Source organism: Rhineura floridana, chromosome 18 (genome assembly GCF_030035675.1).
Source record: "Rhineura floridana isolate rRhiFlo1 chromosome 18, rRhiFlo1.hap2, whole genome shotgun sequence".
Taxonomy (NCBI): domain Eukaryota; kingdom Metazoa; phylum Chordata; class Lepidosauria; order Squamata; family Rhineuridae; genus Rhineura; species Rhineura floridana.
The window spans coordinates 4,275,683-4,301,061 of NC_084497.1; the positions used below are offsets into that span (position 1 = coordinate 4,275,683).

General features: G+C 46.8%; 1 protein-coding gene across 3 annotated transcripts in view; it reads right to left on the reverse strand.

Annotated features, from left to right (window-relative positions):
• Positions 1 to 25,379, reverse strand: part of SBNO2 (strawberry notch homolog 2) — a 79,707-nt gene that overhangs the window by 21,309 nt on the left and 33,019 nt on the right. For 2 of the 3 annotated variants that reach the window (XM_061601103.1, XM_061601104.1), the window contains 10 exons: positions 15,948 to 16,085; positions 13,457 to 13,552; positions 11,885 to 11,981; positions 10,933 to 11,093; positions 10,153 to 10,286; positions 9,150 to 9,240; positions 7,768 to 7,911; positions 4,761 to 4,878; positions 3,585 to 3,690; positions 1,764 to 1,917 (listed from right to left, as the gene is read on the reverse strand). In XM_061601103.1, the coding sequence (XP_061457087.1) occupies positions 1,764 to 1,917; positions 3,585 to 3,690; positions 4,761 to 4,878; positions 7,768 to 7,911; positions 9,150 to 9,240; positions 10,153 to 10,286; positions 10,933 to 11,093; positions 11,885 to 11,981; positions 13,457 to 13,552; positions 15,948 to 16,085 (1,239 nt within the window). Of the gene's footprint in view, positions 1 to 1,763; positions 1,918 to 3,584; positions 3,691 to 4,760; positions 4,879 to 7,767; positions 7,912 to 9,149; positions 9,241 to 10,152; positions 10,287 to 10,932; positions 11,094 to 11,884; positions 11,982 to 13,456; positions 13,553 to 15,947; positions 16,086 to 23,389; positions 23,693 to 25,379 lie in introns of those variants that run through there. The other variant, XM_061601105.1, reaches the window with a different exon arrangement.

Sequence of the window (25,379 nt, forward strand, 5' to 3'; positions counted from 1 at the left end):
CTTCAACTGGACTCGACCAGGAGCCTTTATTTAAGGAGTGGGGGTCGGTGAGGCTGCATAATGTGTGTGTTCGTGTGTGAGGTTTCACGAGGAGGGCAAGGGTAACGATGTGTCTTCCGGTAATCCTCAAAGGGGGGCAGGGGGGACAGCAAATTAAACAGACTCACAGACAGCACAAATGCTCCAAAGGGAAGCATCCATTTAAAACAGCAAAGCCTAACTTCCTCTACTTGCATAATCTGCACTACAGAACAGAATGTTATTGAAGCAGTCCACAGACTACATCAAAAGAAAACGAAATGTGCTTTAAGTGGGTTTAATTCCCTTTCCCACCCCCCCAAAAAACCTAACATTTAACTACCTTTCTGTCTAAGGTTTCAGATCTGGAAGAACTGTGTTGTCCCCTCACAGAGCTACAATTCCCAGAGTTCCCTGGGAAGAGGGATCGACTGTTAAACCACTCTGGGAACTGTCACTCTGTGAGAGGAATCCTTTGCAAACTACTCTTCCCAGGATTCACTGGGGGGAAGGGTGATCAACAAATAAAAATAAGGGACTCAGAAATTAATAAAAGATCGCTGCAAGACGGGGAGAAGATTGTAAGACACTGCAGTGCATCTAAGTAAAGAAAGAATGCAAAAGGTTTATAAAAACCGCACGACAGATTATGCGAAACGAGAGCGTTTACGTGCATTGAATACTTTCAACGACAGTTTAGATTGCCTGAGAGCAGAATTGTTTTTCTTAAAAAAAGATTTTCTTGATAGTGGAACAGATGTGTGGTGTGAATGCCCGTAACCCATCCTCTCCATCTTGTGCAAGGGAGGGCCCCAACATAAGGTGGAAGTTGAAAACATTCCTGTTTATCTGATGGCTGAAGTGGACCGTTCCTGGCAAGCCTGGAGGCCACTGGATGGAAGCATATTTTTAAGCTGTGACTATGGCTTTAGAATGTTTTTGAACTGTAGTTGCATTTTAGAAAGGTTTTTAAAAATGTTTTTAGAATGTTCTTCTTGTTTGTTGCTGTTAAATAGTTTTGTTATGTTGGCCACCCTGGGCTCCTTTGGACAGGATATCAACTTAATAAATATTTTCGTTTTGGTGGGTTTTTCAAATGACCCTACTCTCCCAATTAGCTTGGGGAGGGGCTCTGGCTCAAAAGTAGAACATCTTCTTTATAAGCATACAAGGTCCCAGATTAAATCGCTAGCATCTCCAGTTAGAAGGATCATGTAGCCATTTTTGGCATATCAGCAGTATATAAATCATTATTATTAATAATAATAATTAGGAGGAGGAGGAGGAGGAAGAGGAGGGCATAGTGCTTGCACTGAAAGCTAGGGCAGATGTCTCAAGCAAGCGAAACGCAGAGGTCAGCACGCACGCACACACACACACACTACAAAACAAGACGTCAAATACCCCAGGATTCATAGCATCACAGAGTCGCAGAATAGTCGATTTGGAAGGAAGGGCCTCCCTATGTCATTGGTTCCATTGTCGTATGGCTCTAACAGTTAGGACGTTTTTCCTGATGTCCAGTCGAAATCTGGCTTCCTGTAACTTGTGCTCCTTATTCCATGTCCTGCACTCTGGGACGATCGAGAAGAGATCCCGGCCCTCCTCTGGGTGGCAACCTTTCATGTACTCAAAGAGTGCTATCATATCTCCCCTCAGTCTTCTCTTCTCCACACTAAACATGCCCAGTTCTTTCAGTCTCTGCTCGTAGGGCTTTTTACCACCAAGATAAATTGTCCACTTACCAACTGGGCCGCCTTGTTATAGACGACCTTATACTCTGGGTCCAGTGGGATTTCCTCTATCCTGAAGGTGACCCCCGAAAAGCTGAGCTGCCGAGCAATGTACATGCCACTGACTTTCATGTCCATGGCAACAATCTCCATTGCACCGACGCCCCTGTGGGAGAGACCAGAGGAGCAGTTGAGAGCAACAATAAACAAAAGGGACAAACTTTAGCACCGGGTCTCTCGCCATCAAGGCTGAACGCAGGAAAAGCTCAGGGGCGACAAGAGCCTCCACCGGCCAAGCGAAGGCATTTATTTATTTCCGAGAATTCACAACCCGCTTTTTCTAAACAAGGATATTGAAACACACGCACACACACAAAAATCACAAAAGGATAGAAAACACCGCTCATTTAAAAGAAAACACGGCGGATCGCAATCTGGAGTGAGGCACTTCAGTTCTGCAGATACTAAGTCTGGAAAGCTTGGCCAATAGTTGTGCTTTCACAGCTGGGCAACAGTGCGGCAGAGGTGGCCGTGGAGCCCCCTTGGGGAGAACATCCCACAGCTTGCTAAAGAGGTCACCACGTGTCCACCCGCAGCACCTCGGTCAGAACTGCAGCCACAACACAAAGCAGTCAGTATTGGTCTCAGTGTTCTGCAAGTTCAGGCAGGAAGAGGACAGGGCCGTGGCTCAGTGGTTACAGCATCTGCTTTGTACACAGACGGTCCCAGGTCCAACCCCCAGAATCATCTCCAGGTAGGGTTGGAAGAGACTCCCAGCCTGAAACCCTGGAGAGACGCTGCCAATCAGAGTAGGTAATCCTGAGCTAGATGGTTTAGCTTGGTATAAGACGGCTTCCTATGTTCCTACTGAAATCAGCCCTCTCTTCTGAACCATGAGGACCGGAATCTTATTTTATTTTTAGAAGAAGAACCGTAACTGCATGCAGAAGGCCCCACGTTCAATTCCTGGCACGTCTAGAGAGGGCTGGGAGAGGCTCCCTTCCTGAAACCCTCCAGTCAGTGTGGAGAAGGCTAAGCTAGATGCTTATTATTGCTGTTATTGGGAGAGGAAACTTTATTTGAAATGTATTGTTGCTGTTCCTTTGCTTTATGTTGCTGAACTGTGTTTTGTTGAAATATGACGTGCATTTTAATACGCACTTGGTATTTTCTGTTTACATGTGTTCAGTTGTGGTAGCCTATGGCTCTGAGCAATAACGATTCACGTCATTATTCTTATCGTCATTATTTATTAAATTTACATCCCGCCTCCCTCCCAAAGGGAGCCCAAGGTGGCAAACACCACGCAATAAAACACCTGGGATAAGCTCTCTACTTAAAAATCTATGGCAGCTTTTTAGGTTCCTACGTTCACAATAATGAGGACTGGAATCTTACTTTATTCCTAGCGGAAGGACTGTAGTTCAGTGGGAGGGCGTCGGCTCTGCAGGCAGAAAGTCTCAGGTTCAGTCCCTGGCATTGCCACATAGGGCTGGGGCAGACTGAAGCCTGAAACCCTGAGGCACCACTGCCAGTCAGTGTAGACAATACTGGGCTAGGCGGACCAACACTGTGACTCGGTATAAGGCAGATTCCGATGTTCTTCATCGGGATCTAGTATTAAGTCAACTTCCTGTGTGTCTTAAAAGCCATACTATTGATAAACTGGAGCAGGGGGCAGTCAGATTTGTAGCCCATCCCCATCCTGAAGGCTAAAAAAAAAAAAAAGCAAAGGCCTGTTTACTTGCATCGTTCTAAATTCTCATTATCCACCCTAAACCAATGGGATAAGGAAGGAAGGAAAGACCACCATCACCCCTTCCCCAGACATACCGCTTTTCAATGGTGTGGAGGAACTCTTCGAACGAGCGGAAGGGGGTGCCGTCTCCCCATATCCCCAGCCGGCTCATGTAAATCATGTTCTTTGGCTCGGAGGCACCTGCCACAGCACGAGAAATGCTTAAGAGGAGGGAAGAGGTTCCTGCGGCCAGACGGAGCAGGACTTCTAACTTTTCACACACGCAAAAATCCCTTCTTTCTTTCTTTCTTAAATTTATACCCCGCCCTTCCTCCCAAAGCGGTAAATATTTTTAAAACATCTTTACCAACAAAACACCATTTAAAAAACGTTTCAAAACATCTTACAAAAAAAAAAGATCTACACTCAGGCAAACCAAATTCTGTGCCTCGTCTGAAGGATGTAATCTATCATGCATTTTTTATAAAACTTCACATTCTTTAACTAGATCAGCTACAATATCTCACAATTGTCTTTTCTCCCCCACTTGCTGCAATCATTTTGCACAATCTATTAATGTTTGCGTCCTCTGTTTTTCTTTATTATTTTATTAAATTGATATCCCACCCTTCCTCCGGAGGGAAGCCCAGGACAAGCAAACAACAAGCAGTAACACACTAAAAAATGTCTTTTAAAAACATCTTTAAAGATGCAGACTGGGATAAGGTCTCAACGTAAAAGGCTTGTTGGAAGAGGAAGGTCCAAGAGCATCTGTCATGAGCCACCCTGTTCAGATCTTGTAAGTTCAGGTTTGTGGCTTCCTTGATGGAATCAATCCATCTCTTGTTTGGCCTTCCTCTTTTTCTACTCCCTTCTGTTTTTCCCAGTATTATTGTCTTTTCTAGTGAATCATGTCTTCTCATGATGTGTCCAAAGTATGATAACCTCAGTTCCATCATTGTAGCTTCTAGTGGCAGTTCTGGTTTAATTTGTTCTGACACCCAATTATTTGTCTAATATTTAATAATAATATTGACTGATATTGTCTAATATTTAAGGGGAGGGAACTCCAAAGCCCTGGTTCCTACGTTGTGCGGAACAGACCTCCTAATGAGATAGTATCTGCCCCTCTCCAACACCCAATTCATCAGTTCTCAACTGCCTATATGTTTGGTATCGCTGCCCTAACTCCTCCCACGTCATTCTGTGGGGAAGGCAACCCACAGGGGCTCCCCTCTTCCACGTCCTCCGAGCGGCGCCACAGATCTCACCTGTGGCACTGGCATAGACGACCCTTGCGAGAGGCAGCTTGTTCTGCAGGTCCAATACTGCTTTGCCCATCTTGGTGGAGCTGGCATTTTTGGCTTTGTGGCATTCATCAAACACAATCTGGACGCAGGCGCTCATTAAGGACAGGAGAGTTTAAAAAGTGGAGAAGCAAGCAGGCAGGAATGTTGGGACTTGTGTGGCCTTCCCTGACCATCAGCCATGCTGGCCGCTGAGAGCTGGAGTCACAAGAAAGCAGGAGAATGCTTTGTCCCAACCCAGAGAGTTGGTCCATCTTGCTCAGTACTGTCTGCAGTGGCTTTATGGGGTTTTCAGATTGGAGCGGGAGGGAGGGAAACATTCCCAGCTCTGCCTGGAGATCCTGCCGGTGACTGAACCTGGGACCTTTTTCTCAGGGAAAGCCGGGTTTCTGCCACTGAGCCATGGCCTGTCCTGCTGGCACAGCGACCCAGAGCCTGGAGCAGGGGTCAACCAACGGGGCAGCCAACGGGGTCCCCTCATGGTGTTGCTGGACTACAAGTCCCATCGTCCCCGACTACCAGCTGTGCTGGCTGGGGGCTAATGGGGAGTTGGACTCCAAGAATGTCTAGAGGGCAAACAAGTTGCCAGTCCCTGGTATACGCTCTTGGAGGGGGAACTAAGATTTCCAAGGTATCTTTGGAGTAAACAAAACACACACCAATCAATCTATTTAGATTCCACCTCCTTTCTTTCTTTCTGTATATCTATCCATCTCCTCTCCTCTATCCATCCATCCATCTTCATCCTCAGCATATCCATCCCTCCATCCCATTTAGATTCCACCTTTTCCTCCACGGAGCTCAAGGTGATGTACATTTTATTTATTTATTTATTTATTTATTTATTTTATTTAGTTTAATTTATATACCGCCCTAAGCCCGAAGGCTCTCTGGGCGGTGTACAAAAAGATAAAAACAAGCACAATATATAAATACAATAAATACAATAAATAATAATAATAATAAAAAAACAATAACGAACCAAACAACATCCAAAATACGGAAATGCTGTTTAAAATACACTTTAAAATGCCTGGGAGTATAAAAAGGTTTTCACCTGGCGCCGAAAAGATAGTAGCGTCGGCGCCAGGCGCACCTCATCAGGAATACTGTTCCACAGTTCGGGGGCCACTACTGAAAAGGCCCTGGTTCTAGTCATCACCCTCCGAGCCTCTCGATGGGATGGTACTCGGAGGAGGGCCTTAGATGTTGAGCGTAGTGTACGGGTAGGTTCATATTGGGAGAGGCGTTCCACCAGGTATTGCGGTCCCATGCCATGTAGGGCTTTATAGGTCAAAACCAGCACTTTGAATCTAGCCCGGAAACAAATAGGAAGCCAGTGCAGACGGGCCAGAACAGGTGTTATATGAGCGGACCTTCTGGTCCGCGTCAACAATCTGGCCGCTGCATTCTGGACTAGCTGTAGTTTCCGAACAGTCTTCAAGGGCAGCCCCACGTAGAGCGCGTTGCAGTAGTCCAATCTAGAAGTTACCAGAGCATGAACAACTGAAGCGAGGTCGTCACTGTCCAGATAGGGACGTAGCTGGGCTACCAATCGAAGATGGTAAAAAGCATTCCGTGCCACCGAGGCCACCTGGGCCTCAAGAGACAGGGAAGGATCGAAAAGAACTCCCAAGCTACGAACCTGTTCCTTCAAGGGGAGTGTAACCCCATCAAGAACAGGATGAACATCCACCATCTGAGCAGAGAAGGCACTCACCAACAGCATCTCAGTCTTGTCTGGATTGAGCTTCAGTCTGTTAGCTCCCATCCAGTCCATTATCGCGGTCAGGCAACGGTTTAGCACGTTAACAGCCTCACCTGAGGAGGATGAAAAGGAGAAATAGAGCTGCGTGTCATCAGCGTACTGATGACAACGCAGCCCAAAACTCCTGATGACCGCACCCAGCGGCTTCATGTAGATGTTGAAAAGCATGGGGGACAGTACCGATCCCTGCGGGACTCCACAATGGAGAGTCCAGGGTATTGAGCAATGTTCCCCAAGCACTACCTTCTGGTGGCGACCCACCAAGTAGGAGCGGAGCCACTGCCAAGCAGTACCCCCAACTCCCAACTCCGTGAGTCTTCCCAGAAGGATACCATGGTCGATGGTATCAAAAGCAGCTGAGAGATCAAGGAGAATCAACAGAGTCACACTCCCCCTGTCCCTCTCCCGACAAAGGTCATCGTACAGGGCGATTCTCCTCCCTTCCCATTTTATCCTCACAAGGCGTGTGTGGGGGAGAGAGAGAGAGGCCCCCAAGGTGTCTCATGGCTGGAGGTTTATGCACCTCTCAGTTTTTAGTCCAGCACTCTAACCGCAACACCACGCTGGCTTTCACCACACCAGAGATGACAGAATGAAAAGACTGGACAGCGTTAAGAGCTCATGAGATAATCTGGAAGAACCTCATCTTTAGCTCAAGGTTGGGCAGGGGAGAAACACCACATGCTAGTTGCATGAGTAAAGGAACTTGAAAAACAATCAAGCTTCGAAACTGGAAAACAAAACACAGAACGACTGTCAAACGGGTTATTTCTGACCTCATCTGCCCACACTTTAAAATTCTGCTTGGTCCGGAGACTCTCCTCTCTTTGCTTTCAACATTTCAGGCTTGCCCTATATAAGTGGGACATGAAGCTGAAAACTAGGAGGACTAGAAACTTGACCCTCTTGGGTTTTTTTTAAAAAAAACAAAAACACAACAAAGCCTGAGATACTCAGTAGAGATTTTGGGTTGTAGTCAATTAAGTTCTACTCAAAAGTAAACACACTGAAATTAATTAACCCAAGCTAGGTATGTCTGTTAATCTCAGTGAGTCTGCTCTGAGTAGGACTAGCACTGGATAACAACTTTTAGCTAGTTTTCTGCCACAAAGGAAGAGTCTCGAAGACCAAAAGGAGAGGCCTGGACTATTCCATCGAAAAAGCCGCACAAACACACCGCCCGGTTTATTTCTCTTAGGATACAACACCGTCAAAATCCTCCTTGCACCAATCCAGGATCTGCTTCAGCCGGGTCCTGTGCTGGCCACCGGCTTGGCTTTCACCAATTAGGGCAGAGTAAGTGGCAAACAAGACTCCTTCCGAGGTAGCAGTGTCGCCGTATTTAATCTACAGGGCAGGGAAAAGATGAGAAATCAGGCCGCAGGTCGGGGGAGACGAGGTTTGGGAGGCGAGCCACAGATGACGGAGGCGCACAGAATCAAGCCTGAACTAGGAACCAAAAAGAAACAAGCACACACAGAGCCCAGGGGCTGCTTTATACTAGGGTGGACTCTTGGTTCATCTAGGCCAGTATTCTCTGCTCTGACTGGCAGCAATTCTCCAGGATCTCAGGCAGTGTTAGGGTCTTTTCCATCACCCAAATCTATCTGATCTTTTTTTAACTGGAGATGCGTTACTTGAACCTGGGCGTTTCCGCAATCCCATTAAAGCCCAGAAATTTTGAGACGGCAGAAAAGGACTGTACATTTGAATTATGGACCTCTATATATTTCAATGGGATCGTTTCATTGGGCATTTCAATTATGGGGTAATTTGTAATTATTTTGTTATTTTAATAAAGTCATGTAATTGGTTTTTGTATTTTGCAAACTGCCCAGCGAAGTGGCTCTCAAGCTTTTCTGCTCCCAGGGATCCCTTGCAAATTGTCTTGGCAGACCACTTAATGATTTTTTCACCAGCCTGCAGCATTCTGCAATGTGCCATACGACGCGCGGTATGATTTTGAACTGCATTTTTATTGCTTCTGCTATTGTATCATCCCTTGCATTCCCTAGAAATGCAATGTAAAATACAATTTAAGGAAGCAATGAAAAACACAATCAAAAGTCAATGTTGTTATGTGCCTTCAAGTCGATTACAACTTATGGCGACCCTATGAATCAGTGACCTCCAAGAGCATCTGTCGTGAACCACCCTGTTCAGATCTTGTAAGTTCAGCTCTGTGGCTTCCTTGATGGAATCAATCCATCTCTTGTTTGGCCTTCCTCTTTTTCTACTCCCTTCTGTTTTTCCAAGCATTATCACCTTTTCCAGTGAATCAGGTCTTCTAGTGAATCATGTCATAACCTCAGTTTCACCATTTTAGCTTCCGGTTTAATTTGTTCTAACACCCATTTATTTGTTTTTCTCACGGTCCACAATATCTGCAAAGCTCTCCTCCGACACCACATTTCAAATGAGTTGATTTTTCTCTCATTCACTTTTTTCACCGTCCAACTTTCACATCCATGCACATATTTTTAAAAAACGGGCTTGTGCCTCCTTCCGCCTCTCTCTGCTCCTTGGCTATGCCTTTCTTAAGGGCACACAAGGTGGGGAAAAGAGAGAGAGAAAGGATTCTGTACCTTGTTTAAAGCATGGACGGGAATGTTGGGCGCATCGATATCCTTAAGGTCCCTCTCGGCATCATACTTGAGATCATTTGAGGCGCTGAACCTGAAAAAAGTGAGGGGAGAGGGGCAGAGTCAGAGGAGGGAGGTTACATAGGAACATTGTGTGTGTGTAGAAACTAGTCTGGTGCACAACGATAAAATTCACACCCGTTGCTCCACCCACTTTGCCTCTGGCACCGCCCACCAGTCGCATGCAGCCATCGGAAGGTTTTGCCCCAAAGGGAATGTGGCCCTTGGTCTGAAAAAGAGGCTCCCTTCTCCCCCGTTAAATAGGTTGCAAGCCGTGGTGAGCATTGTCCTTAGAACGGGAAAGCAGAGAACAAAGGCTTGGAATGGCGGTAAGGATAGTTAATAACATGGTGGTCAAGAAAAGCGGCGTGAAAATACTATTTGCTGTTCTGCCCAACCAAAATGGACAGCCAACAGATCAATGTCTTGCCCCGTTTCCCAAATGTGCTCCAGCTACTGCCTTGGTGAGAAGTAAGTTAGCGGCAAATTCAGAACTGCAGGATCCCTTCATGATAGTCACAGCCACAGCTCTTCCCTTCCCCTTTTTTTGCTGCTGGGTTGAGAATGAGATCCTTGTTAATGCCGTCTCCCACAACAACAGACATCCCTAGGAGCCAATAAGCATGAAAGGGGAGAGTGTTAGCTACTGAGAAGAGCCTTCTCAGTGGCTGACTCACCTCCTTTTCTCCAATCAGCAGGGGAGGACAAAAAGCATGTTAGAAGACTCTTCTTACTCCCCTTTCATGCTGACCGGCGCATACGATGCCGGAGACACAGGGACCCTGCTCCTAAAATGGTAAGGGGTCTAAGACCCCCGTAGTCCCCTAGACGACTACATCCCTGTTGGCGAGTCTCCAAGGTAGAGGAGTCTTCAAAGGTCTCAGAGATTTGGATCAATCATTTAAAATGTAAGCCACCACTACACTCATAATCCACATGCACTCACCACAGAGCCTTTTTCCTCCCCTTCAGGTAATTTTCGAAGATGATCCCTGCAACCGTCCGGCCTTTCCCAACGCCAGCACCGTCCCCGATGAGAAAGCCAGCTCTCTGCCCATTGGGGAGTAAAACTTCATGTTGCTGCAAGGCCAGAAAGAAAGGGAGGGTTAGGCGGGGAGGGGTGATGGTGTTGTGCAGGGATTGGGGGGGGGGAGGAGGTCCTATCAACTGACAACTCCCATCAACTTTCAACAAGCCTTTTAAGTAGAGACCTTTATCCCAGTCTGCGTCTGTGCCGGAATTGCTTTTTAAGAAGCTTTTTTTAAAAAAAGAATAAGTTTTCAAGATGTTTCGTTTTAATGTGTTTTGAAATATGCTTTTTTAAAATACGCTTTTACAATGTTTCAAGAGTGCTGTTAGCATTTTTGTTTGCCGCCCTGGGCTCCTCCGGGGAGGACGGGCAGGATCCAAACTTAAATGAATAAATAAATTGCCGCTCCTGGCCGTCGGCCATGCTGGCTGCAGGCACTCCATTGAGGCATTCCCTGCGGGTCTCTCTCTCGTGGGCACGACCAGGCGACTTCCCCATCCAGGATCGGACCGGAGCAACTTCTGAGACAAAAAGGGCGCCAGATACCACCCAGGCCCCCTTACGATAACCCTTTCCGGAACTTCGAAAAAGTTCCGCTGAGAAGCGACCCCCTCTACCTCCCTTTCTTCCTCCCTATCCAGAGAACTAGCCAGGCCCACTGGAGCCAGCACATGTGCACACACAGACACGGCATACCTGGCAGGCATAAGTAATTGCTTCCAGCTGTAGCGCCGAGAGTAACCAGTTGTCAGCGACTGAGCTGGGGAGAGAGAGGGCATAGGCGATGTCCGGAGGGGGGACGCTGGAGAGGGTGCTCGTCTCGACCACTCGGTCAGGGTGCTGCTTCCCAAGTTTAGCTGGAAGGTGAAGCCGGGGACGGGAACAGTTAGCGGTTTTAATGTTTCTCGTGAGCGCTTGATGTAGCTGGACTCTGCAGTGAGAGGCAGCACGGCGCAGCGATTAAACCAGCCTCTGCCACCCTGCTGCCCTCCAGATGTTTTGGACTACAACTCCCATCAGCCCCAGCCGGCACGGGCGTAAAATGAGGATTTCTTTTTTGTTGTCGTCGCTCCGATATGCATCACTTTACCCTCGTTTACACTGAATGCCCCGTCTGCCCTTGAGGAAGGGCCGTCGCTCAGCAGCAGAGCATCTGCGTCGCGTGCAGAAGGTCCTTGGCGACTCCGGGCAGGCTGGGGAAGGCCCCTGGCTAAAACCCTGGAGAGCTACGGCCAGTCAGTGCAGGCAATACTGAGCAGTATCTTCTTCTGAGGCCATTCTCCAGGCCCCCCCATCTGAGAGAGGCTTGGAGGGTAGCGACAAAGAAGAGGGCCTTTTCCGTTGTGGCTCCTTGTGTTCCCCTTAGCCCCCTCCCCCACCCCCTTCTGAAACGCTGGAGAGCTGCTGCCAGTCAGTGCAGACAACACTGAGCCAGGTGGATCGGTGGTCTGGCGCAGCATAAAGTGTTCCATGTCACTGCCCATTCACCCAGTTTCAAGATAATCCTTCTGGAGATTCTCACAATCCTTTTTATTATTTTTGTTATTGATTTTATGCAAGGCGCTCTGGGCGCCTGTTTGGCCGAGGAGCGGGTTTTCAAAAATCCTTGAAAGAAACGAGCGAGGCGTGTGCCTTGTGGCCCACTCACATTTGGAGGGGACGTAGTCGGCGTACGTCTCCGTGTGACCCAGTTCCTCTGCTTCATCGTCGTCTCCCTCCTCCTCTTCCTCTACCTGAGTTTGGGACTTAAAGAGAGAGAGAGAGAGAGAGTGTCAGAAACGTGCTGGGGCAACAAACTCCATTGGAAGCTTTGTGATTGTAAGCTGAGCATTGCGCTTGGCATGGGGAACGTGGGCAGCAAGCCCTCCTTCACCCAGCGCAGCGTTAACCTGTGGAACTCCCTTCCACAAGAGACAGCAATGCCCACCAACTTCACTGGCTTTAAAAGAGGATGCGACAAATTCATGGGGCATGAGACCATCAGTGGCTACTAGCCAAGATGGCTATGCTCTGCCTCCACAGTCGCTGGAAACTGCAGGAGGGGAGAGTTGTTGCTCCTGCGCTTGGGCCCTGCTTGCAGGCTTATTTTTGGGGCATCTGGTTGGCCGCTGTGAGAACAGGATGCTGGATTAGATGGGCTCCCTTTGGCATGATCCAGCAGGGCACTTCTTAAGTTTTTATGTTTTCAAAGGATTCGCTTGATTCATTGTTGAAGGATCACTTCGACTGGTACCATCTGTGGGACGGGCACTTTTACAAAGTGCCATAACACACACACACACACTGACACACACTCCACACTTGCAAGGAATCGATCTTCCAGTGTAGCTGCACCTTCCCTTTGGAACTCCCTGCCTATTGAGATTAGGCAGGCATCTCTGCCGTCCTGTTTCCAGCACTTTTCTGCTAACTTTCTGAAAACTTTTCTGCTAACCTACCCAGACGTGTAAATTTGACATGTATTTAAATATGTCGTATTTTAAAACATTTTGGGTTTTTTAACCGGCTGGTTTTGAGCCCCCCCCAAAAAAAGTTAATCTAGCTTGCGTTATCTGAGTTCATCTGTAATTTTAATGCACATTTTATGCTAACCGGTTAAGAGGTTTTGACGACAAAGTGGATATAGAAACCCTGTTAAATAAAAAATATATTGTTGGCATTGGAGATTGTTGTTGTTGGCATTGGAGATTGTTGTTGTTATGTGCCTTCAAGTCGATTACGACTTATGGCGACCCTATGAATCAGCAACCTCCAACAGCATCTGTTATAAGGCGCCCGGTTCAGATCTTGTAAGTTCAGGTCTGTGGCTTCCTTGATGGAATCAATCCATCGCTTGTTTGGCCTTCCTCTTTTTCTACTCCCTTCTGTTTTTCCCAGCATTATTGTCTTTTCTAGTGAATCGTGTCTTCTCATTATGTGTCCAAAGTATGATAACTTCAGTTTCATCGTTTTAGCTTCTAGTGACAGTTCTGGTTTAATTTGTTCTAACACCCAATTGTCTTTTTCGATGGCGCTGCTCTCCCTCCACTCTCGGAGACAGTATGCTTCTGAATACTCGTGGCTGGGAATCACGAGCAGGAAGAGTTGTCACTGCACTTTTGGCCTGATCTAGTGGCAGGGCTCCTCTGAAACAAGAAACCATGAAACGCTCTCTCCAACCACAGCAGATGTGAGTTCTCTCTAACCTGGTAGAAAACTGGACTCAGACTTTTTACCTTACCTGAATGCTAGAAAGAAGGGGGGTGTCCTGAGCGGCCGGCACGTGGTTCTCTATTTCCTGTAAGCCCTCTATGCCTTCCAAGTCAGGAGGCAAGTGCTAAAGTAGGAAGGAGAAAGAGGGGAGAATAACGGGAGAGGGTCAGACCTTGCCCTGGCGGCTTCTGGACTAGACTACTGCAATGCACTCTGCAAGGGGCTGCCGTTGAAGACAGCGCGGAAACGACAAGTTGGTTCACTCACTCGTAAGATTTTTGCCATGAGGCCTCAGCATATATAATATACAGTCACAGAAATAGACAGAAGTCAGTGAAGGGTGCAGTTTCCTGGCTTTCGACTGGGGCCAGGCAATCGCACCACGGCAATACTTCTGCAGCTGTCCTGAGGGCCAGCAGGTTTTTCCTCTAAAGCTCTGACCGGTCTGGGAGCAGGCTGCTGGAAAGACCGCTTGCACCCATACCAGCCTACATGTGGTCTGTGTCAGAGGCCCTGTGGAGATGCCCACTGGCAGGCACAAAAACCAACACCTTCTCTGCAGCGTCCCCCACCCCACCCCATCTAGGGAACTGCATTTCAGGGAGAAGTCACAAATCTGTCATTAAACAGTAGTAGTACTAATAACAACAATAATATTTCACTTCTTATAAAGTGCCTAAAATAAGATGGTGAAGGAAGAGAACAGGTGAGAACTGAGGTTCTGTTAAGCACTATTAACACCCTCTCGTCCCCAGTTCTCTCCCTGCTCCATCATCTTACAACCACCAACATTCCTGGGCCACCAGTAACTGCGTCTTAAGAGAGAGATTGCCCAGGAAGAGGTGCCAGGCCGTAGCTATACGTCCCTTCACCCTCAGCTACATTTGGGCATATTTCTTACAGCCATCCGTTTCGTGCATGGGGACAGACGTGGGCATGTGATTTTAATGTGCTAATGTCTTTACGTTTATTGTCTAACATAGTTTATATTTTTGGCTGTACGTCGCCCAGAGTGGCTGGACAACCTCCCAGATGGGTGACTAATAAATCCAATAATAATAATAATAATAATAAATGTGGAGGGCTTCTATTAATTTACGATGCCTATCTTCAGATGGAGGTGCTGCGGCGCGCAAGGAGATAGTGCTGATGTTATTAGCAGCTGCTAGATTGGAAATAGCAGCTTGAAGGAGAACAGCCAAGGGCCTCGCAACCAAAGGGCAGCGCGACAGAGTATGGGAGCTCACCCTGTCCAAAAGGCTGACGCAGCACAGCAGGGTGATGCGGCGTTTGTCTCGAAAGGACAAATCTGACCATGTTTGCCCCCCATTTTTTGTCTTATGTAACAGATCTGTTTCTATGAGGAACCCCCCGCATTTCCCCACATTTCGCTTTGGATGGGCTGCGCACCCCAGTCTTCTGAAATGCTTTAATCTGTTTCTTATGCTATTGTCATCCAAATAAGGGTATACAGAACATTTTGAATATACGTGGCAATATACCTTTGTTCTTTTTCTTTCTGTACACGTTACTGGATGTATTCCAAGTTAGTTTTGTTTAATGTTTATGTATTATTATTAGAAATTAAATAAATCTAAAAAAAAATATTAAAAATGAAATGATGGAGGCGTTGGTGGTTCTTGCATCCTTAATGTAAGCCTCTGGTGGCTTTTCATTATTATCACGCCTCCTTTTTTGTCATTTTTTTCCTTCTTCCTGTCCCCCCCCCTTTGCAAATAAAACAGGAATTAAAAAAAATAAAGTCTTTCTTTTGTGTAATGAAAGCCACCTGGGAATTTTCATGTTCCAAGTACTCCCCACATACCCCACCGCAGAGAAGAAAGGCAGAGAGAGAGAACACACAAGGAGATATCTAGGCTGGGCGTTCAAGAGTAATAAAGTCCTTTGCAAAGTGGCTTTCCTTTGACTTTATAGGAGTCAAAGGACTATAAAAGGAGCGTATTAAAGACACAAAGATAAAGAGACATTCCTGAAGCAGAAATGAAATATGGGAAAACCAAAAAGTCACACATACTGTAATTATTTCCCTTTTTCTTTTCTTTTTTTTTTTGAAAAGCCTCTTCCATTACTGGAAGTCTGAGTCACAATTACCAACAGGAAGTTGGACAGGAGATACAGGGGAAGTTTTCTGCATTTCACAAAACCAACAACTTCAGCCCGCAGGTAGTCGTGGATTTTATCCTTGTTCTCATCCACCGTGGTGGCCAATTATTTACTGTCAAATGGCACACCTGTTTTTTTAAAAAAAGACTAAATGACAGATTGATCAGTGGAGTCTTTTTTTCATCATATAGGGCAATTTTGAGAGAGAGAGAGAGAGAGAGAGAGAGAGAGAGAGAGAGAGAGAGAGAGAGAGCGCAGAGGTGCACACTGCAGGCTTTAAAAAAAGTTTTAAGGGTACACTCAGAGAGATCTTTTACGGTTAAACGTTACAAACAGCGAGGCATGGGAGGAGAGGTCAGGAGACCAGAGACAGGCACCCACACCCCAAGGCTGACCTCTATTTGGCTCTGCTGTGGTGTGCTGACGTCCCATATCGCGGGCAGAAATTCCTGAGCATCGGCAATATCTGAGAGGGAGTCCGCCGGGGAGGAAAAGAGGGAATTGCTAGAGAGGTCATTGAGGTAAGCAGAATCCTGGAGGGAGAGGCAGACATACAAAAAGGGAGACTTGAAAGATGGCACATTATCTGTGACTTTTTACAGCAGGCTTCTCCAACATGGCGCCCTTTGCAGGTGCTTCGGACTACAGCTCCCATCAGCCCCAATTGTTTTTTTTATAACTTTATCCCAAAGAATTTAAAGTTTATTTAATCTGAACATCGTCTCCCACTACAAACTCCTGAAGCGATTTATAAGCAAGCAAGTAAAAAAACAAAACAAAAAAACAGATTCACAAAATTGCAAAAAACAGATTTAACAATATATCATTGGTGCAGCCCAAAAGCCCACCAAAAAAAGTCGCTGCCTGGTGCTGAAACAATAAGGTTGGTGCCAGGCAGGCCTTCCTGAGGAGAGCATTCCACAAACGGGGAGGGGGCACTACAGACCTTTGTTGGAGATGAAATGCAGAGAAACACCTAAGATGACAATCTCAGGATCCGGGCAGATTTATATTGGGGGGGGGGGAAGTGACCCTCTAAGCTGATTTGCAGTTGTTCAACATGGGCTTTTGACTCACAATTGTTTAACAACAGCAACAGCAACAACAATGGATTCCCCCATCACGGCCCCATCCAGATTAGGGTAGGGCGGGTGGTGAGAACCAGTAGATTTATTGCATGAAAAGAACTGTGAGCTGAGTTCTGGGACTGAAAATCACATTTCTAGACTAAGCGTGCACTCAGAGGATCCCTCATTCTAAAAAATCTGCATCCAAGCACACGGACACAGAAGCACAACCCCACTATTTTGCACCTGGTTCTGTATGGAAGACTGTAGTGTACTAGTAATTAAAAAAAAGAACGTAGATCTCACGAGTCTAAAATCACACAAAGACAGAAAGGCTCTTCAGCATCACACACACACACAAGTATTTCCAAACCATGAATCCTTTAACCGGGCTGAACCTCATGCTCTGCTGTTAAGGCTGCATATCCATCCATTCCCACCTGCCGTAAGCAGTCGTAAAGTGCCATGCTATTGCAGGGGCTGCATGATTTTTAAACAACTGCATTCTTACAGACACGCCGTGAACCACCTGAATGAACCGCGTGGACCACTGGTGGTGCTCGGAATTGTAGCTCTGTGAGGGGTCACCTACTTTCCCCTGGATCCTTTCGGGGAGGGGGGAGGCGCACAGGGGAACGCGCTTTAAGCCTATGATGCGTCCACAGCTAAGCTTTCTGGAAGGAGTTCCATAGTTGTGACCACCCAAAGTTCTGTTCTGTATTTTTTTTTTAAGAAAGAGTCCTCTCAACACCCACGGCCAGCCCCTTCCAGAAGCGCCAAACAGGGCTATCAATACAAATAATATAAATAAATAATCCAGCCCCGGTGTAATGGAGAGCAGTTGACGTTAACCAATTCGTTGGCATGATGAAAATCAGCAAAGACCTTTGCCTTCCTGTAGGAGCGTGCAAAGTGCTTGGCAACACGAAGGCAAGAAAAAAAAAACTAGCAAATAGTCTTGTACGGTAGGCCAGTATCCTTGCTGCTCTTACTGGAAGCAGTGAGCAACTGTAATGCTTGATAATGGCTTCCTCGCAAGGCCAAAGAGTGAGTTTGTGGCAGAACTGAGATCTGCCTCAGCTATCATGTGCTATCAATCTCTCACACACACCCCAAACAGGCACTGCTGTGGGGAAGTGCCCAGAAACAAGAACAAATCCTTTAAAATGAGTGACTTTTGCCCGGGTACTGAGGAATTACAAGATGACATTTCACAAGATAATAAAAGGGAACAGGAACGTCCAGAACTCCGGAGAGGGACACTAGAAGCCCTAGAGATGTGAAGGCCCGGAAAAAGAACTGGAAAAATTCAGGAAAAAATGGGTTTTTTTCAAAGCCTTTTTTTTTTCTGGAAAAATTGGAAAGATTGGAAAAAATGAAGAAAAAATTGATTATGGGATGTTTTATTTTAGCATGATGAATAAAATGTTTCATTGAATCTTGGTTCCCTGCTTTTTCTCAGTTCCTTCTCAGTTCTCATCCAACCGCCCGTTAGCAGATCCCTTTTTAAGTGGCAATGCCCCGGGGATCAAACCAAGGACCTTGTGCATGTGAAGCAAGGGCTCTGCCACTGAGCTATGGTCCTTCCCTTAAAAACAAAGTAAGATTCTAGGCTTCATGACTATGAAATTGCAAATTAGATAAATCCCTTTTTAAGTGCTGATGCCAGGGTTTGAACCTAGTGAGGTGGTGGGCTCTCCGACACTGGAGGCCTTCAAGAGACAGCTGGACAGCCATCTGTCAGGAATGCTTTGATTTGGATGCCTGCATTGAGCAGGGGGTTGGACTGGATGGCCTTATAAGCCCCTTCCAACTCTACTATTCCATGATTCTATGAAGCCAGGGGCCTTGTGTATGCAAAGCAGAGGCTCTACCTCCATGGTTCATGCCTTAAAAACAAAGTTAAGATTCTAGGCCTTGTGGCTATAAAGGACCAATTTAAATAGGAAGCTGCTTTGGATCGAGTCAGACAACTGGCCTGATCTAGCCATGACGGCTGAGAATGGAGCCTCCACACCCAGAGGCAGCCTATCTCTGGATCCCAGTTGCTGGGAATCACAAGTGGGGAGGGTTGGTGTTGCTCTCAGGTCCTGCTTGTGGGCTTCCCATTGGGGGCATCCGGTCGGCCACTTGTGAGAACAGGATGCTGGACTGGATGGGCCCCCTCCAGCCTGATCCAGCTGCTGCAGCGCTCTGCTGATGTTCTTAATACTGCCTACACTGACGGGCAGCGGCTCTTTCTCCTATGCAAAGCAGACGCTCGGCCATTGAGCCAAGGCCTCTCTTGAGTAAGCAGCTTAAACCGAGAGGAGAATGATCTGGAGTAGGGGAGGGGGAGAGTGTGCTCACCTCACAGCAGGTGTTTCTTCCAACTCAGGGCACATTTGCACCTACCCTTTTCAAAGCAAGGCTTCCTTCCACATTCGCTTCCAGATGCAGAATTTAACTTGCGGAACTCACATCCACAAGATGCCGCAATGGCCCCTGATTCAGGCCACTTTAGGAAGTGGGTCACACAAGGCCATAGGTACCCAGGAAGCTGTCTTACACCAACTCGTGCCCAGTGGCCCGTGTAAAAACCAGGGCTTGACTGCCAGTTTTGAAAGCAGATTTTTTTTTTTTTAAAAGTTGTGCTGGATCATAAGAACGTAAGAAGAGCCTGCTGGATCAGGCCAGTGGCCCATCTAGTCCAGCATCCTGTTCTCACAGTGGCCAGCCAGGTGCCTGGAGGAAGCCCGCAAGCAGGACCCGAGTGCAAGAACACTCTCCCCTCCTGAGGCTTCCGGCAACTGTTTTTCAGATGCATGCTGCCTCTGACTAGGGTGGCAGAGCACAGCCATCATTGCCCATTTAGGCATCTTCTTCCCAGCCCTGGCTCCGTCTCCCTTTCCCTCACCGCCCCCCTTGTGTCTTATTTTCAGACTGCAAGCCCCTCAGGGCAGGGATCTGTCCTCTTATTCTTTGCAAAACACTATATAAATCCTAGGCACTCACAGCAAACCCGAGTCCTCCTTGTGGAACCGGAAACAGCTTTATTCACACTTGCGATAATGTGTGAAATATTGTAGATGGGTATCATCAAGCGGAGAGAAACCCCAAAGTTGGCACAGATACAAAAAGAAAAATCCCCACAAAAATATTAAAGAGGGGTAGAACCCTAAAATATACCCCAATGAGGAATAGGCAAGCTTAGTGGTCAAAGAATGACAAGTCTGGGGGGGGGGGGAAGGGGGGAATGGAATGGTGTATCTTGGAAAAGGGCATGGCTTCCTGGTTGGCACCCTGAACACGAGAAGTTCATACTGCAACCTTTTTGTTGCAGCTCCCACTTGTTACTATTAATACTAGCAGGATTGTTCTCAGGAGGGGCCAGCCAAATAACTTTGGAAGTTCACAGGCACAAAGGTAACAGCCATCCCCTCTTTCTTCCCCAGCATCTGGTAGACTATCTGTGTACATGCAGGTTCTCCATCGCTGTCCTGTATAAGAGCCACTGGAAGGCTGTTATCACTCGCCACGGGGTCTATCTAATCCAGCGGGGGGTAGCTGCAACAGAATGCCCTCAAGTGTTTTGGATCACAAGCTCTCAGCAGACCGAATATAGACAATGGGAGTTGTAGTCTTAAAAAATCATCTGGAGGGTTTGTCATTGGCGACCCTTTCTCTAACCTTTTTTTAAAAAAAAAAGCTGTGAAGGCTAGAGGTCATTGCTGCATCAAGTGGCAGTGAGTTCCACAGTCAGGTAGCCCTTCTAATCCTTCGGGTTTGGTGATCTCATACAAAAATAAATAAATAACAATCACACGGAGAAACCTACATGAAATGCTGATGTGATTTAATCTCTTTTTAGTCTACGGATGTTTTTAGTCTGTTATTTTTTTAAAAAAAATGTTTTCAGTTATTTCTTTTTAACTATTTTTTAATTGCTAATTTTAATGTTTTTTTGTAAACCGCTCAGAGGTTCTTCACAATCAAGCGGTATGTAAATTTTGTAAAAACAAACGAATTCAAATTAAATGAGATTTCGCCCTGCTTTAAGATTTCCCTCCTAAAACCAAGAGAAGCTGCGGCTGACGATTAAACGAAGAGGTGGCCAGCGTGGTGATCTCCGGATGTTGCTGGGCTCCGAAACGTTCATCATCCCTGACCACTGGCCATGCTGGCTGATAGGGAGTCAGGAGTCCAGCAACACAGTGGATACCCCTGCGCTAAACTCAAAGGAAGATTTGAGGAGGCAGAATGGGAAGAAGAGGTTTAAAGTCTTTTCTGAAAAGCACCGGCTGGGTTCCAATCTTGAGCAGACTGGGGGGGGGGGGGAGGCACGGACAGAACCTTATGAAACAGAAGCGACTTTGTCCAGGTGGGGAAAAAAAACTAAAATGGGAAGGGAAAAAACCATGCGTACAGAGAGAGTGCAGGGTCATGCCTAAGTGTATGGCTCCTTTTGGATTCTCCACCGAAAAACGATCTCCAGCAAGGGAAAAGTGTTCACACTCCAGGAGAAGGAAGGAGGCAGAAACGGATTTGCAAGTCTCTTTCATCAGAGAGTTTGAAAGGACGTTAGCAATTCCAGATCGGTAAAAAGTGACGCCAAGCCCGTTTCCTCTGCTCCCAGCTGCTGGTTTATGCAGAGTCCACACACAAGCTGTTACAGAGATCACACTGCGTGCACATTCGAATTCAGCGCCGCAACAACGCTGCTCTTAAATGGCCAGGCTGCACTTCAAAAAGAACAGGACCTTGACATGCAGTTGCCCTGTTGCTGGCAAATAATAAGCTGAAGAGGGGGGAAATGCTCAAAGCAGCCGCCATTGCACATGCAGGTCTGTGCAAACTTCTGGGGCACCCAGGGCGCCTCGTTCGTCATTGCTTCCTGGTCCTGCCTGTAGAGATCTGTGTTGTTTCAAGGACTACATCACTGCCAGAGATTGAGCCTGGGACCTTCTGCATACACAGCAGAGGCTCTGCAACTGAGCTGTGTTACTCTGAATTGAACTTGAGGCTGTTCTCATAGTTTTTTGTCCACTTGCTGCCAGCCACCTCGGACATTGGCAGGATAAAAAAAAGTTTGTAATAATTGATCTGCTTTAACAAAAAGAGATTTCTTTGCTTGATTTACAGGCTGGAATCCTCCCAGGCTAATCTTAAAAATCTCCAAGAGACGCAAACCATTTTCACTCTTGCAACAACCCTCCGAGATAAGCTAAGAGGTAGCAAGGCGTTAAAGCTAGGATTTGAACCCAGGTCTGCTGCTGCCCTATATCAGCACTCATGAAGCACAACTGACATGATTAGGTGGGATCAGGTCTTAGCCATGCTTAGACTAGACACAATGAAATCAACAGATATCCTCCCAGATGGGTGACCAATAAATCCAATAAATAAATAAAAACAGGATTTTGGTTAATTCATGAGTAACTTATGCCCCATGCGTTTCAATAGGTCTTCTCTTAAGAATGGCTAAGGCTGCAATCCAATACACACTTACCTGGGAGTAAGTCCCATTGAGCCCAATGGAGCTTACTTCTGAGTAGACATGAATTGGATTGCAGCCTAAGTCTGGATCCCAACAGACAAACAGGTTTTATTTACCTTAACAAAAGACAATTTGAGTTAAGGAAGAGTAATCCAAAATGTGTTACAAACACTAAAATAAATATTTAACAACCATTAAAATGAAATAGACACAACAGCTGACAATAAAGAGCTCCTATACCTTAATGAAGCACGTGACAATTTAAAATTTTTGAATTATTCTTCCTCAACCAAGTCTGGATCCAACCGATTAGCTTTTAACAGGGGTCTGCAGTTTATATCAGGGTTTCAGCAACTGAGGATTCCCTGATCACTCACATATATGCAAACCCAGCAAGGCTACCAAATTCCACAAGGTTGAGAGTTTTAAACAAGGAGATGGTGAGGATAATCCTCACAAATGGCAACCCCCAGAAACCATCAGAGGAACAGCAAGACGACCGGCACTGTTGGGAGGCTGTTTTTTAAACACACAGATCAAGACACGTTGCAAACTCTTGGAAGGAGACACCAAACAGTCAAATCCCTTCGCGTTAACAACGCACCCATTTGCCAGCTGAGCCCTTCAGGCATGCCGTGTGCCGTACCCCAAGGTCGTGTGCCTTTGGCCCCCTAAAAGCACAGGCTCAAAAGCCACACGGCTCTCAGGATTACGCGGGGACAGGTGTGGTTGCGCGAACGCGCAGTCAACTGGGCTGCTGATGTTGGAGGTGGGGAAAAACCCTGCAAGGTGAAAAACTTGAATGCTAGCAGCTGTTTTTCTCTCTCTTTGGAGGGGGGACTAGGATGAAAAACTTTTTCCTCCAGACCCAGAGAGTTTATTGTCAAACAAAGCAAGCCCAAAGCCCACTGTAGTAACTCTGCACTCTGAAGGCAGGCTCCCCTTGACCATCTCCAAATCTCACCCTGGAAACTGGGGTTCTCCGTAAAGAATTTTGCTTTCTTGAAATCTGTCGTTGCGCAGAAACAGACACACCAGCCCATCCCTCCAGAGTTTGCGGCTCTTGATCAGAGTTTGGCAGGTCCTCCCCCCCCCCCAAATCGAAGCACACACACCCCTCCCGAAACACGCCGTTTTAAAGACAACGAAAGGTTCAAGGAGCCCGGTGCAGCTGGAATGCAAAGCATTCCCCCCACCAACACTTTAAAAAAAGGTGTGTGTCAAAATGTCAACACCTTTTTTTAAAAAAAAAAAAGAACGTGGCTTTTTTTAAAAAGGAAGAAAGAAACATTACCTTGAAAAGGGACGCAAACTTGAGCCAAAACTGCATCTGGGACATATTAAGCCGGCATTTGAGGCGGACAGAGGCGAGCTGGTCCCCGGCAAAGTGGCAAAGCGGACTTTTTCGGCATGCAAGGGTGACAAGTCTTGCCTCATGACAGTAGGCTTGTCGGGGGCCAGCAAAAGGCAGGCATGGGCTTGTTTGTGTTTTTTAAGAAGTGGGACGAAGTTTGAGAAAGAGAGAGAGAGTGCAAAACAGGGAAAAAAGACAAAGGAGGGTCAGGAAGGGTGCCAGATGAGCGCCGTCCCCCCCCCCCCCGCTTACAACGCCGCTGCTGCCACCACCACCACCGCTTCTGCCCCAATGTCTGTAGCGATTGGTTTAGTCACAGAGAGGAGGGTCCTGCCTTCCTTTAAGTCCAGCCCGGCTGACTTTCAGGAAATGAAGCTTGCCTGGTAAGTCAGTGAAATTACTGGCAATGAGCACAGAATTACTGTATGCCGTGTAATTTAAACCACAGAGCCACTGTAAACAAAACAGCAGAGATACGCGCTCAGAGAGGGTCACGGCTGGCCCGGGTTCAGGAGCCGGAAGGGCCTTCTCTCCTGACACTTCAATTCCCCAAAGGCTCCACTGTCTCAGGGCTATATTAATTTTTTAAAAAATATATTTTAAAGTTGCCTTTCCTTCCCCCACCGCCCCAGTGAAAAGGGTGAACTGAAATAAATGCTAAATTTCGATGGTTCCCAGGGGTTAGGAGCACAGGGAAGCCTTTGGTCCGTCTAGTTCAGTAGTGGCTACACTGACTGGCAGCCGCTCTCCAGGATTTCAGATGCACGGGAATCTCTCCCAGCCCTACCTGGAGAAGTCGTAAGGGATTGAACCTGGGGCTTTCTGCATGCAAACCAGATGCTATGCCACTGAGGTACGGCCTTTCGCCTAAATGTAAGATTCTAGTCCTCATGGTTATGAATAAAAGGGCTGATTTAAATAGGAAAACAGGATGCTGCCTCATATTATTTATTATTTTATTATTATTATTTATTAGATTTATATCCCGCCCTTCCTCCCAGTGGGAGCCCTGGGCAGCGAACAAAAGCACTAAAAACACTCTGAAACATCATGAAAACAGACTTTAAAATATATTACAACAAAACACCCTTAAAAACATCTTCTTAAAAAAAAAAAAAGCTTTAAAAAAATCTTAAAAAGCAATTCCAACACAGACACAGACTGGGATACAGTCTCTACTTAAAAGGCTTGTTGAAAGAGGAAGGTCTTCAATAGGCACCAAAAAGAGAGGGCGCCTGTCTAATATTTGAAAAAATGGAAATGGACTGGCTTCAAGTCGATTTCGACTTATGGCTATCCTGTAAATAGGGGTTTCATGGTAAGCGGTATTCAGAGGGGGGTTACCATTGCCGCTCTCTGAGGCTAGTCCTCTCCAGCTGGCTAGGGCCTGCTCAGCTTGCCACAGCTGCACAAGTCAGCCCCTTCCTTGTCTGCAACTGCCACCTGGGGGGCAACTGAGCTCTTTGGGACTATGCAGGTTGCCCACAGGTGGCAGGGCACATAACCCCTGAGCCACTCTCTGTAGGGTGAACTTTAGCTGGCCCTTGAAACCCAGGAGACACAAGCGGGGAGTTGAACTCACAGACTCTGGACTCCCAGCCAGGCTCTCCTCCACACTGTGCTTTTTAAGGGGAGGGAATTCCAAAGGGTTGGTGCCACAGTATTGAAGGACCGCTTCCTATGTTGTGCGGGACTTCCTGATAAGATGGCATCTGCAGGAGGTCCTCACTCAGTCCCACCTGGAGATGACATCAGGGATTGAACCTATGGCCTTCTGCAGGCCAAACAGATATTCCACCACCACTGAGTTACAGTGGCCCTTCCTCTGTTGTTTTTATAGGTTAGAAGCTGCAATCGGGTATAATTAAATTGCATGCATTTTAAAATAAAACAGTAAGGCCTCACTTAAAAAGGAACTTACAAGCCTTCC